Below are 15375 nucleotides of genomic sequence, written 5' to 3' on the forward strand. Positions count from 1 at the left end.
ATTGAACTGAATTTTTTTTAAATGAAGCTGGTGGGAGACAAGAGCACCGAGCAAAGGCTAGGGCAATTAAAAGATTATGTAAATCAAAGTTTATAATAGGTAGGCCTATAATATAAACAAAAATAACAGGCTTATTACAGGTGCTAAACACACTAATGAAAAATAATGTTTGATGTAGTATATATCGGTCATTTCCCCTGGGCTGACTCTTACATTTAGTACATTCAACTTTGCTTTGCCAATCTTGTCGGTACGAGAACGACTCCGTACTGAGCGCCGCTGGTGTCGCTTGATGGAGCGCCCCTCTTGTCTGCCTCCATCATTTCCATCGCTCAGACCGGACGCCACGTCAGAGTGACCGCTGAGTGAGACACACAAACACCGTTAAAATTCATGATCTGAAGAATAAGAGCGAGACCATATGCCCAACAACCATGACTAATTATACATTTAGAGATATCTTTCCCATCTCTTATACAGTGAGGGAAATAAGTATTTAATCCCCTGCTGATTTTGTACGTTTGCCCACTGACAAAGAAATGATCAGTTTATAATTTTAATGGTAGGTTTAATGGGCTGAGCTACAAGACCATCGCCAAGCAGCTTGGTGAGAAGGTGACAACAGTTGGTGCGATTATTCGCAAATGGAAGAAACACAAAATAACTGTCAATCTCCCTCGGCCTGGTGCTCCATGCAAGATCTCACCTCACCTCATGAGAACGATGAGGAATCAGGCCAGAACTACACGGGAGGATCTTGTCAATGATCTCAAGGCAGCTGGGACCATAGTCACCAAGAAAACAATTGGTAACACACTATGCCGTGAAGGACTGAAATCCTGCAGCGCCCGCAAGGTCCCCCTGCTCAAGAAAGCACATATACATGCCCGTCTGAGGTTTGCCAATGAACATGTGAATGATTCAGAGGACAACTGGGTGAAAGTTGTGGTCAGATGAGACCAACATGGAGCTCTTTGGCATCAACTCAACTCGCCGTGTTTGGAGGAGGAGGAATGCTGCCTATGACCCCAAGAACACCATCCCCACCGTCAAACATGGAGGTGGAAACATTATGCGTTGGGGGTGTTTTTCTGCTAAGGGGACAGGACAACTTCACCGCATCAAAGGGACGATGGACGGGGCCATGTACCGTCAAATCTTGGGTGAGAACCTCCTTCCCTCAGCCAGGGCATTGAAAATGGGTCGTGGATGGGTATTCCAGCATGACAATGACCCAAAACACACGGCCAAGGCAACAAAGGAGTGGCTCAAGAAGAAGCACATTAAGGTCCTGGAGTGGCCTAGCCAGTCTCCAGACCTTAATCCTATAGAAAATCTGTGAAGGGAGCTGAAGGTTCGAGTTGCCAAACGTCAGCCTCGAAACCTTAATGACTTGGAGAAGATCTGCAAAGAGGAGTGGGACAAAATCCCTCCTGAGATGTGTGCAAACCTGGTGGCCAACTACAAGAAACGTCTGACCTCTGATTGCCAACAAGGGTTTTGCCATCAAGTACTAAGTCATGTTTTGCAGAGGGGTCAAATACTTATTTCCTTCATTAAAATGCAAATCAATTTATAACATTTTTGACATGCGTTTTTCAGGATTTTTTAGTTGTTATTCTGTCTCTCACTGTTCAAATAAACCTACCATAAAAATTATAGACTGATCATTTCTTTGTCAGTGGGCAAACGTACAAAATCAGCAGGGGATCAAATACTTTTTTCCCTCACTGTAAATCTCGATTTGTATATCTTTACCATCAGTTAAACATATATCTTACCTCTCCATGGACGAGGGCACTTGTGGTGGTTGTAACTGTGACTGCTCCAATGACAAAGGCTGAGGAGCAGTCTGAGAGGGCTGGAACACACAGTACAGGAGAACAAAGGCTCAGCGAACTGTGTGAAACTTGTTATACAATAAAGAGAGTGGAAAGTAGTGTGGTCTTTGGAGATGAAAGGCTTCAGAAGGTACTGAGGTTAAAAAGAGGCAGAATATGACACTTAAAAGCATGTGAGAGCAGCAGTATAAAGAAATATGAGTCGGCTCCCTTGTAGGTCTGAAAGTACTAACCCCACCATAACAAAATGTTTGACAGCATCTATGTCCAGAATGTTTCATTCACATCTAGCTACCTGTAAACATAAAATATATGACTAGACACATCCACAACCAACTCAGGACTCATTTAAATACCAAACCAGCTATGGTCAAAGAACTACTCTCCATCATCCATACGACCAGGCAGGGGGGACATGACGAAGGGGGTTTGGCTGACCACAGGTACCTGGGGCTGGGCATCTCCTGGCGGCTCTGGGGAGGTGCTGGCTACGCTGATGACGGGCACCACAACGACCGGCGGCTGAGTAGGCATCATTTGGGGTGGCATAGGGGAGGCCGGTGGCGCCGGCGGTGGATGAGTCACCAGAGTGGGTACAGATACAGAACCAGGTAGAGGATGAGCCCCAGGAGGCAGAGGTAAGGCTGCAGCTGCTATAGGGCTCTGTGGGGACACCAGGGCTCCCCCAGGGGTCGGCTGCATGGGTGACACCGCCCCTTGGGCTGCAGCTGCAGTAACCGGGACCGAGGGCTGATTGAAGGCCATCTGTGCCACAGAGACGAGCCCCATTGAGGAGGGAGGTGGAGCCATACTGCAAGGCTGGGGGCGGGAGGAGGAGAGCAAGGGGCGGGTCAGGTCAGGACTGGCTAGGGTAACGAAGGGTCATGGGAACTAGGTTGGAGTGGGCGGATTATGGATGATAGAAATAGTAAGTCTACTTCTATGGGATGGATATTATGTTGGTGGTTGACTAAAGGGTGACTGAAGGAACAAAACTCAAGGGGATAAGAGTGTGAATGGTGGGTGTGACAGAATTGAACACTGTGCATACAACCACTAAACAAACAAAGTCAACACACAAAGCCACGCACCACAACAACATGCGACCAAACACGATGTTTCTCACAAATGGCATGAAACCGGATGTCAAATGTCAAACCGCAGGTTCAACTGGTTCAACTGCACTGTGAGAACAAAGCTAAGGTGTGGACAGGACACCTTATGAGGCCCTCTCCACTCAGTGGTACAACACGCCTGCGGTGACATCATGCTATTGGTCACTAACATGGACTCTAATGGAACAGCCATGGCCGTCCATTAGACCTCAATTCACATTTATCAACAAACACAGACGACACTGAAGGACAGATACTGTTCTACTGGGGCCCAAACAACAACAACACAAGAGATACTGAGTGAGGACAGCTGATACTAATGGAAATGGACACACGTATAGTCACACACATAAACACGTTCTACCACCCTAGTGGGGACCAGCACTATAACAACAGCACAATGAGTGGTACCTGGACCAGAGCTAGCTATAACAGCAGCACAGTGAGTGGTACCTGGACCAGAGCTAGCTATAATAACAGCACAGTGAGTGGTACCTGGACCAGAGCTAGCTATAATAACAGCAGCATAGTGAGTGGTACCTGGACCAGAGCTAGCTATAACAACAGCACAGTGAGTGGTACCTGGACCAGAGCTAGCTATAACAGCAGCACAGTGCGTGGTACCTGGACCAGAGCTAGCTATAATAACAGCAGCATAGTGAGTGGTACCTGGACCAGAGCTAGCTATAACAACAGCACAGTGAGTGGTACCTGGACCAGAGCTAGCTATAACAGCAGCACAGTGCGTGGTACCTGGACCAGAGCTAGCTATAATAACAGCAGCATAGTGAGTGGTACCTGGACCAGAGCTAGCTATAATAACAGCACAGTGAATGGTACCTGGACCAGAGCTAGCTATACCAGCAGAACAGTGAGTGGTATCTGGACCAGAACTAGCTATAACAACAGCACAGTGAGTGGTACCTGGACCAGAGCTAGCTATAACAGCACAGTGAGTGGTACCTGGACCAGAGCTAGCTATAACAACAGCCCAGTGAGTGGTACCTGGACCAGAGCTAGCTATAACAACAGCATAGTGAGTGGTACCTGGACCAGAACTAGCTATAATAACAGCCAGTGAGTGGTACCTGGACCAAAACTAGCTATAACAGCATAGTGAGTGGTACCTGGACCAGAGCTAGCTATAACAGCATAGTGAGTGGTACCTGGACCAGAGCTAGCTATAATAACAGCACAGTGAGTGGTACCTGGACCAGAGCTAGCTATAACAGCAGCACAGTGAGTGGTACCTGGACCAGAGCTAGCTATAACAACAGCCCAGTGAGTGGTACCTGGACCAGAACTAGCTATAACAGCAGCACAATGAGTGGTACCTGGACCAGAGCTAGCTATAACAGCAGCACAGTGAGTGGTACCTGGACCAGAGCTAGCTATAATAACAGCACAGTGAGTGGTACCTGGACCAGAGCTAGCTATAACAGCAGCACAGTGAGTGGTACCTGGGCCAGAGCTAGCTATAACAACAGCCCAGTGAGTGGTACCTGGACCAGAGCTAGCTATAACAGCACAGTGAGTGGTATCTGGACCAGAGCTAGCTATAACAACAGCACAGTGAGTGGTACCTGGACCAGAGCTAGCTATAACAACAGCATAGTGAGTGGTATCTGGACCAGAGCTAGCTATAACAGCATAGTGAGTGGTATCTGGACCAGAGCTAGCTATAACAGCATAGTGAGTGGTACCTGGACCAGAGCTAGCTATAACAACAGCACAGTGAGTGGTACCTGGACCAGAGCTAGCTATAACAGCATAGTGAGTGGTATCTGGACCAGAGCTAGCTATAACAACAGCACAGTGAGTGGTACCTGGACCAGAGCTAGCTATAACAGCATAGTGAGTGGTACCTGGACCAGAGCTAGCTATAACAACAGCACAGTGAGTGGTACCTGGACCAGAGCTAGCTATAACAGCAGAACAGTGAGTGGTACCTGGACCAGAGCTAGCTATAACAGCAGCACAGTGAGTGGTACCTGGACCAGAGCTAGCTATAACAGCAGAACAGTGAGTGGTACCTGGACCAGAGCTAGCTATAATAACAGCCAGTGAGTGGTACCTGGACCAGAGCTAGCTATAACAGCATAGTGAGTGGTACCTGGACCAGAGCTAGCTGGTGTGCCTGGTAGAGATAGTAGAGGTGTTCTAAGCTGGGTGAAGGGGACATAACAGAAGCGCCCAGCTCACTAGCACACAGCTGAAGAACACCAACCATGCATACAGACAGACCAGACAGACCAGGGAAGGCAGGCAGACCAGACAGACCAGGGAAGGCAGGCAGACCAGACAGACCAAGGCAGGCAGACCAGACAGACCAGGGAAGGGAGGCAGACCAGACAGACCAGGGAAGGCAGGCCAGGGCAGGCAGACAGGTAGGCCAGGGCAGGCAGACCAAGCAGCATGTCATAGAAGTGTAATGATTGGATGAAAGAGTGAGAAAGTCAATGGAATAAAAACAGAAAGAAAGCAAGGATGGAAAACGGAAGTAAGAAATGTGAATGTTAAAAAGTGTTAACAAGAAACAGAACAGATTATACTCCATAGAAAGAGAATATCAGTATTATTTAAATGAGATGGTTGTGTAATACTTACCACAATGGACATGAGTTAGTCAGCGACGTTGTAGTACTTACTGAATCGGTTTCATAAGGGGTTTGGTATATTTTGACATTGGCTTTTGTGAGTGTTTGGTTTATTTTGGCAAAGTTGTTGGACATTGAAGGCGATGGAAGTTCATGTTTGTTCTCCTAATGTAGTAAAACATCACTATAACCAATACCTCTATTCATATGCCTGAGAAAAGTAAACTCCTAATCACGTAACCAATGGCCCTGAAGGTTTTCCATCGATTGCTGAATAATTGATGGAGGTTTGGGTTTGTGTTACTGACTTGGTTCAGACCAACTCTGGCAGGCCTTCAGTGGACCCATCTATGGGTTTAGGTAAACACACTGGCCTTCAGTGGACCCATCTATGGGTTTAGGTAAACACACTGGCCTCCAGTGGACCCATCTATGGGTTTAGGTAAACACACTGGCCTTCAGTGGACCCATCTATGGGTTTAGGTAAACACACTGGCCTTCAGTGGACCCATCTATGGGTTTAGGTAAACACACTGGCCTTCAGTGGACCCATCTATGGGTTTAGGTAAACACACTGGCCTTCAGTGGACCCATCTATGGGTTTAGGTAAACACACTGGCTCAGGGGGCTGTGCTAAACTCAGCAAAAAAAGAAATGTCCTCTCACTGTCAACTGCGTTTATTTTCAGCAAACTTAACGTGTAAATATTTGTATGAAGATAAGATTCAACAACTGAGACATAAACTGAACAAGTTCCACAGACATGTGACTAACAGAAATGGAATAATGTGTCCCTGAACAAAGTATCAGTATCTGGCGTGGCCACCAGCTGCATTAAGTACTGCAGTGCATCTCCTCCTCATGGACTGCACCAGATTTGACAGTTCTTGCTGTGAGATGTTACCCCACTCTTCCACCAAGGCACCTGCAAGTTCCCGGACATTTCTGGGGGGGGATGGCCCTAACCCTCACCTTCCGATCCAACAGGTCCCAGACGTGCTCAATGGGATTGAGATTCGGGATCTTCGCTGGCCATGGCAGAACACTGACATTCCTGTCTTGCAGGAAATCACAAACAGAACGAGCAGTATGGCTGGTGGCATTGTCATACTGGAGGGTCATGTCAGGATGAGTCTGCAGGAAGGGTACCACATCAGGGAGGAGGATGTCTTCCCTGTAACGCACAGCGTTGAGATTACCTGCAATGTCAACAAGCTCAGTCTGATGCTGCTGTGACACACCGCCCTAGACCATGACGGACCCTCCACCTCCAAATCGATCCCGTTCCAGAGTACAGGCCTCGGTGTAACGCTCATTCCTTCGAGGATAAATGCGAATCCGACCATCACCCCTGGTGAGACAAAACTGCGACTCGTCAGTGAAGAGCACTTTTTGCCAGTCCTGTCTGGTCCAGCGATGGTGCATTTATGCCCATAGGTGACGTTGTTGCCGGTGATGTTTGGTGAGGACCTGCCTTACAACAGGCCTACAAACCCTCAGTCCAGCGTCTCTCAGCCTAATGCGGACAGTCTGAGCACTGATGGAGGGCTTGTGCGTTCCTGGTGTAACTCGGGCAGTTGTTGTTGCCATCCTGTACCTGTCCTGCAGGTGTGATGTTTGGCTGTACTGATGCTGTGCAGGTGTTGTTACACGTGGTCTGCCACTGCGAGGACGATCAGCTGTCCGTCCTGTAGCGCTGTCTTATGCATCTCACAGTACGGACTTTGCAATTTATTTCCCTGGCCACATCTGCAGTCCCCATGCCTCCTTGCAGAATGCCTAAGGCACATTCACGCAGATGAGCAGGGACCCTGGGCATCTTTCTTTTGGTGTTTTTCAGAGTCAGTAGAAAGGCCTCTTTAGTGTTCTAAGTTTTCATAACTGTGACCTTAACTGCCGACCTGTAGGCTTTTACCGTCTGTAGGTTCATTAACTGCCTACCGTCTGTAGGTTCATTGAACAAGCACGGGAAACAGTGTTTAAACCCTTTACAATGAAGATCTGTAAAGTTATTTTACATTTTTACAAATTATCTTTGAAAGACAGGGTCCTGAAAAAGGGCCGTTTCTTTTTGTGCTGAGTTTATATGTGGGCTTGTGTAAAATGTGTCTGTATGAATGTATACAGTATCTGACAGAATATGAATGTATACAGTATCTGACGGAATATGAATGCATACAGTATCTGACGGAATATGAATGCATACAGTATCTGACGGAATATGAATGCATGAGTCTGTTACCTGTTTGGTTTTGGGGACCCTCACTCTAACTTGATTACGGTGTGTGTGTGATATGAAATGTGTGCACAGCGTGTGGTTAAGTGCCAGTGTTTGCATGTGCACTCTGTGTGTATGTATGCATTGGTCCCTTACCTGTGTGGGCTGTGGTCCAGGGGGTAGCTGGGTCTGAGAGGGGCTCTGTACCACGGTGCTGCCTGCCTGCTGCTGCTGGGGCTGAGAGACCATGGGCTGGGAGGTGGGGGGGAGAGAGGCCTGCAGGGGGGTCTGGAGGAGAGACACAGTCAACTCATGACTAGACGTACACAGCAAAGTTAAAAGGGACAGTTCCCTAAGTTTGTCAGATGTTTTTGACCTCAAAAGTCTAATGTTGAGATGAGCCTATGCCCCACACCAGCCTCAATCCCACGGATGGAAAAGATAAGCACAATCATTTAAAATAAAAATATCTGCAAACTTTGAGTGTACTGTCTCTTTAAGACCATATGCGTACTTAACACATATCAGTAGAGCTTCATAGCAAAAAAAAAAACCATTATCTCACTGTAATTAAACAGTTGAACCTATCAATCACATCTACTTATGCTACAATTTGATGCTACAATTTGCCTTGGGGGAAAACATTCCCATCGAATGCAAAAACATTTCTCTGGCGTTCGGCCAACTTACCTTGTGACTTGATGAAAAGCAATGACACACACACAGTGCACCTGCTGAACCTACAGCTCATCTTATTAACATATTCTATAGGCGTGAAGGGAAGCCGGAACGATCCAGTACAGAGTACCGGCAAAAGAAAGAGGGGGTACGCCGTACCGTTAAAACGTGAGTCTTTCACAATAGTTAAGAAACAGTGTAATAAGCCTACAGTTTTCTTGGAATCTATCCATCATGTCATTCACATAGAAAATGAACCAATAGACTCCAAAATGCAGAGAGGTTCGAGGATAACACTGACATTTTAATAAGGCAGAGATGAGTGGCAGAGACCATGACGTGGGCGGACAGCAGAGTAAGCATCAAATTCAGGTTACAAGACTTTTCTAGGCCGAATTATGACAATCACCGAATGTCATTCATAACACTTTTCGGTGTCCGGTAAGTCTCTTTGCTTTTATCAAACGGTATGGATGCCGGAATTATCTTAGAGTGGAGTAGCCTGCTAGTTAGAATAGCAACTAAAGTATGGACACTGAATGTAGAATTAAGTGTTCCTCTGAGTAAAATTTCAACCAAATGTTAATTTTGTTTCAGGAAGAGGAGTGATGCTCAGGGAACTGTTGTTTAGCCTAAACGTACAATTTCTTTCAGCGATATAAAAGCTGAAGGTATTTCATTTTCAACCACATAAAATACCCATCAAGATGAACTGAAATACTATCAGAAACATGTTGGATCTTTTTCACAGCTTCTAATTTCTTTAAAAACCGGTCCAACTGATGTCATTTGGAAAATCTCCATTGGTCCCTAAACGTCCTCACTGCGCGTGAGAAGCGGAAATGAAAGGAACAACTTTACCAATGTCAACTACTGTAGACTGTTGCTGAAGCATTGATCATTCTATCCATGTATTGTATTATTCTGGTGGCTTTATTTAATATTCTGGACGAGCATCAAGTCATGACAGAAGAGAAGCTGCATGTATCTAATTACAGACACAAGTTGACGAACAAATAGCCTACCAAATGTCGGGAAATTATAAGCTGAAAATATGCAAATGAAGTCTATTTCCCCCCCGAGTAACATAGCCTAAATGAGCCTTTTCAAGTAACTGTTTGACAATCAGAATGAAAACATCATGACTGGCTGTGTTAATGCCACATTAAAAAGGCAGGCTAATACATTTGAAAGTTAAACGACAAATCAATACTATTAGTCCCATAGAGATGCTATATGTCCTTCTATGACTAGGCCCATAGAGATGCTATATGTCCTTCTATGACTAGGCCCATAGAGATGCTATATGTCCTTCTGTGATTAGGCCCATAGAGATGCTATATGTCCTTCTATGATTAGGCCCATAGAGATGCTATATGTCCTTCTATGACTAGGTCCATAGAGATGCTATATGTCCTTCTGTGATTAGGCCCATATAGATGCTATATGTCCTTCTATGATTAGGCCCATAGAGATGTTATATGTCCTTCTATGATTAGGCCCATAGAGATGCTATATGTCCTTCTATGTCCTTCTATGATTAGGCCCATAGAGATGCTATATGTCCTTCTATGATTAAGCCCATAGAGATGCTATATGTCCTTCTATGATTAGGCCCATAGAGATGCTATATGTCCTTCTATGATTAGTCCCATAGAGATGCTATATGTCCTTCTATGATTAGGCCCATAGAGATGCTATCTGTCCTTCTGTGATTAGGCCCATAAAAAACAAGTGCGTGCTGACACACAGGAGGCCTCTGTACCAGGAAGACATTACATCTACTTTCACCCCTGCTATACTGTAGGCAAATATACATCACAGCCATTTCACTTACAGTTCTGTGTGTTCGTGAGACAGCAGGAAATGAAATGTTGGATTGGAGAAAAGGAAAAAGCCAGGAGACCCAAGAGATAAAGCAGACAGTGCGTGCGCGAGAGAGGTGCTCATATCAACGTAGAATGTGTTGTTTGTCTACCTGCGGAGGGATCGCTGTGACGTAGTAACCTCCATGCTAAAACAGACAGACAACACCGTGTGAGAGAGAGAGAGGCACCACAGGGGCCACGCCACAGCTTTCACACCACACAGGAGACACTACTGTCCTCAAGATTAAAAACACACAGACCAAATCAAAACAAAAACACCGTCTGGCTGCCATGACGATGCACCTGTACTCTGAACACAACAGGAGAGAGAGGATTGGTGTGGAGGATGTGTACAAGTCGGCCCTTATCCACACTGGCAATGTCTCAATGTTCCCCTTTGGTAAGGAATTAGGACGTCCTCATAGAGGCCTGAGGAGAGAGAGGGCCTTACTTGTTGGTGGGCGATGGGGACTGGCTGGGAGTTGGGGGCCAGAGGGTGTCCAGTGTTGGGCTGGGAGGTTGAGACCTGCTGCACCTGCTTCAATAGGATAGAGAGATAGATGAAGAGATGGAGAGACAATATGGAGGGAGATAGAAATATGGACACAAGAGAGAAAACAAAACGTGAATTAGGATCTATTTGTGACTTTTGGACATACTGCACTGTACTGTATTCTAGCCTGAGCTTTGGCTCGCTGTACTGTACAGTACTGTATTCTAGCCTGAGCTTTGGCTCGCTGTACTGTACAGTACTGTATTCTAGCCTGAGCTTTGGCTCACTGTACTGTACATACACAAAGCATCCCCTCTCTGACTCTCCAGAGAATCTCCAAGACTCCTTGTGTATGCATGTACACCTCACATCCACAGGTAACTATAACGGGTAACACAATCCACTGCTGGGTCAGTTGGGGGGAGTGAGTAGGCTTCATGCACGAGGCAGGGCTCCTAGATGATTCATTACATCGTGAATGTTATTGCTCAACAGAGCACATAGAAGAAGCAGGTTGTGTCCTTTAAATATATTTAGAAAAAACTCTAATAAAACCTGTTTTTTCTTGTTGTTGCTGGTTGATTGAAACCCTTTACATTCCATGTAATGATTGCATTTAGCTTCTGAACCAACCCTAAGAAGTACCCTTAGAAGGCTGCAGACAAGTATACTTGTTCCCAAGCTCAGCTCAACCACTCACTAGAGAGTGAGCTCACACAAGTATAGTTGCACTAGGCTGACCACCTACCTTGCCATCCCCTGTTCTCAGGACATTACCACTGAAAACAAGAGGCTTTAGGAGCGGAAAGCATTACGTAGGAAGAAGTACAGATGAAAATAAAAACAAATAAAATTGCAAAATAAAACCATAAAAAGCAGCGAGGAAGAAGAGCGCTGCTCAGAACCAAAAGGCTGGGGGATGACTGATGATGTCAGCATTCTAAGGGTTAATGGATGGATTCTGACCCCTGAGTGTAAAGTATTTATCTTGGATACCTGCTGAGTGTAAAGTCTTCCTATTGGTCACTAGCTGATTATATGGCACATGACGTGCAGCAACACGTCCAATAGAACTGTTACTGGGATTGTTTGTCCTTGGCAACAGATAATAAATGATAGATATACCGTTTTAACCATTTCCAGCCAACTAGACAGAGCTACTGTACAAACTGTTACAATTAAATAAACTATTTGAAAATATAGTTGAAAAATTAAAGAAACATTTTTATGATGTAAACAATGTAAGCTTCAGGTGAACAGTTAAACCGGTCTAAACCCCCTGTTTGTTGTATGTTTGTGTGTTGGATCATACAAATCCTCAAAGCCATGTGGCAACAAGTGTGTGATTATTACTCACAACAATGATCCCAATCCCATACAGTAGTGTCTTGACAATTTGGTGTTTATGAATATTAAATAAGGCCCAATTCGACTTTAGTATGTACAATATGCAGTTCTACCTCACTGTATACCAATACAAACACACATTTATCCATATAATTACATATATGAACATACATACAAAATCTTACTTACTCTAAGAGACCGATACATATAATTGCGTAGGTGATAAGAGAACACACCGTCAACAGAACTAGGGGGTTTAAACAGCAGGTCTCTAACTGTTTCCTGAAGACTAGCACCTCCTAAAAAGGACCTTTGAGTGTCGGAAGTCATGGCTGGAAAGGGTTAAAACCACAACCAGGAAACAAAGTGAATCAGGTAAGTGATAAAGACAGGGTTGGTGTGGGGGGTAGACGGCTGAGGGTTGCTATGGAATAAGACAGTGATGGTCTAAGTACCAGCCCAGGCTTTCCCTGCACGGCCAGAGGAAACTCCTGGTACGACAGGTCGGGTTGGACGTTCGTCTGTCGGGCCCAGGTGGTGTGTAGTATGTTGACGTGAGAGGACTGACGCCCAGGGGACTCGGAGGGAGGCACAAACAGAAAGGTCTGCTGGCTGGGGGGGTGGCCCACTCCCTGGCCCTCTGCGGTGGTGTCCCTCCCCCCGGCCTCCGCCCCGTAGAAGGTGTGTGGGATGGACTGGGCGGCCGAGGCGGCCCCGAATTGGGGCGGAGGAGAGTGGAACTCTCCACAGTCAGAGGCCATTGAGTCACTGGAAGGTTCTGGGCTGCAGTCCTTCTGACCCTGGTGCAGTAACAGGCTCCCAGGAGGAAGAGGCATCTCAGGGCTGACGTAGCTGTAGAGTTCCTCAGTGACTGGCTGCAGGCGGCTGTAGGTCCCAGACCCCCCTGACTGTCCTCCTGGTCCCCCCTGCTCCTCCAGGTTGAGGTCCATGGAGCCGCGGCGAGCCCGGTACAGTCTAGAGGCCAGCACGCCAGAGTCGGCCCCAGAGGCGGCCGCTGCAGTAGCCATGTTTTGGACGTGGAACTCGAACACGCTGCCTTGCGGGGGCTCCATGACTGGGGGAGCGGACTGGGGGAAGGAGGCGGAGTGATGCAGCTGGTACCCATCGGTAGTACCCGAGGCCTGCGGGCCCAAGGTGCTCATGGGTGGCAGCTGAGGGATGGGGCTGTGGGTGAGGCGCATGTGACTCTGCATGTGGGGGTGGTAGGTCTGGGCGTAGGCCGGCTGTGGAGGGTCGTACACGGCCAGGCTGGCGGCTGCCGCAGCCTGCATCTGCTGGTGGAAGCTGATCTGGTTGATCTGGTGAGCAGTCATGGGGTAGCCCCCATAGGCCATGGCCTCGAAGTGATCCAGCAACGCTGCCTGGTTCAGACTCAGCCTCCGCACAGCCTCCACCACCTCCTCCTGCTGCTCCGCCCTCACGTCCTTGTACCCATACAGAGGGTCCTGGAGGGACTGCCCTTGGAGGTGCTGGTGCATGGGCTCTCCTAATGACCCCAGCCTCGGAGCACCGTAGCCAGGCACCATGAAGAGGGACGAGGGATCCACTCCCAGGTGTCCATCCACTCCTCCTCCTCCTCCACCCACACCTAGCCCCTCCATCCCCGGGTGGTAGGGGTGCAGGCTGCTGGCATAGCGTGGGTAGGCAGGCTGGAAGTGGCGCGTATGGGCCTCCAAGATAGACGTGCTCTTGCGGCGTTGGGCGTTGTAGGCCTTGGAGGGAGGGCAGGCAGGCGGCGGTGAGAAGGAGACGGGGCGCTCCAGGATGGAGGGGAGAAAGAGAGGCGGCGTGGGGTCCGGAAGGCCTGCTGAGGCCCAGACTCCTCCTCCACTGCTGTACTGGTGAGTCACAGACTGCGGCTGAAGTGACATAAGATTATAGATAGATGCATCATCTTCATTAGGGAGAGAAGCACCGTTATATACTGTAGTATTCAGAGAGATAGAAAGAGAGAAGAGGGTGAAGAGGTATATCAAAAGAGAACAAGAGAGATAGCAGTGCTACATATTTCTGCTAATGCATTAATCCCTGCAACGGATAAAGAAAGTCAAGAACCTAGCAAAGAAACCAACGAAGTTAACCAAAAGATGAAGGTACAGACAGACAGTCAGTATAATAGCTTCCAGGTATGGAATTAAATGCAGATGTGGCAAAGACGGCTTCCTTTTAGGTCAACAGACTGCTGCTACTGTGAAATGAAATGGTTAACTATAAACTGCACCTTATATACAAAACTATCTAGCATGATGATAAAGTCATTACATTATATTACATGATGTGTATTTTGGGGGGTTTAAACCTTTGAAGCTGACAGTGAATGATGTTCATGCTAATTGAACTTGTACCTGCTGCTTAATAAAGACTTTAGTGGATTCCTGGATAAAACAGGTGACCACACCAACTACTGTACATAGATCTGACTGAATGTACTCAATAGTTCAATCTAGTTTAGTCTACATCTCATATTGTGTTTAGCTACCAGTCTGACCAGTAAAATGGGCTGAGATGACAAACTAAAGTGTTGTTTGAGTTGTTGTTCATATTGGGGAAGTGTAGCAAGCAGTCTGACCAGTCTCACTAGGAGGGATGGGAAGTGTAGTGTAGCTAGCAGTCTGACCAGTCTCACTAGGAGGGAAGGGAAGTGTAGCTAGCAGTCTGACCAGTCTCACTAGGAGGGGAGGGAAGTGTACTATAGCTAGCAGTCTGACTAGTCTCACTAGGAGGGGAGGGAAGTGTAGCTAGCAGTCTGACCAGTCTCACTAGGAGGGAAGGGAAGTGTAGTCTAGCTAGCAGTCTGACCAGCCTCACTAGGAGGGAAGGGTACTATAGCTAGCAGTCTGACCAGTCTCACTAGGAGGGAAGGGTAGTGTAGTGTAGCTAGCAGTCTGACCAGTCTCACTAGGAGGGAAGTGTACTATAGCTAGCAGTCTGACAAGTCTCACTAGGAGGGAAGGGAAGTGTAGCTATCAGTCTGACCAGTCTCACTAGCAGGGAAGGGACGTGTACTATAGCTAGCAGTCTGACCAGTCTCACTAGGAGGGAAGGGAAGTGTAGTGTAGCTAGCAGTCTCACTAGGAGGGAAGGGAAGTGTAGTGTAGCTAGCAGTCTGACCAGTCTCACTAGGAGGGAAGGGAAGTGTAGTGTAGCTAGCAGTCTGACCAGTCTCACTAGGAGGGAAGGGAAGTGTAGTGTAGCTA

The 15375-nt window shown here is 47.1% G+C and overlaps 1 protein-coding gene across 3 annotated transcripts in view; it reads right to left on the bottom strand.

Moving 5' to 3' along the window:
- LOC129849106 (serine/threonine-protein kinase WNK1-like) overlaps positions 1-14037 on the bottom strand; it is a gene marked incomplete at its 5' end in the record, with an annotated part of 35929 nt that extends 21892 nt beyond the window's left edge. For 2 of the 3 annotated variants that reach the window (XM_055916132.1, XM_055916131.1), the window contains 6 exon segments: positions 214-361; positions 1782-1861; positions 2289-2660; positions 7928-8059; positions 10769-10855; positions 12613-14037. In XM_055916132.1, coding sequence (XP_055772107.1) covers positions 214-361; positions 1782-1861; positions 2289-2660; positions 7928-8059; positions 10769-10855; positions 12613-14037 — 2244 coding nt within the window. 3 annotated transcript variants of the gene reach the window in all.
- Between the last annotated feature and the right edge of the window lie 1338 nt (positions 14038-15375).

Source organism: Salvelinus fontinalis, unplaced genomic scaffold (assembly GCF_029448725.1).
Source record: "Salvelinus fontinalis isolate EN_2023a unplaced genomic scaffold, ASM2944872v1 scaffold_1373, whole genome shotgun sequence".
In the NCBI taxonomy this organism is placed as follows: Eukaryota; Metazoa; Chordata; class Actinopteri; order Salmoniformes; family Salmonidae; genus Salvelinus; species Salvelinus fontinalis.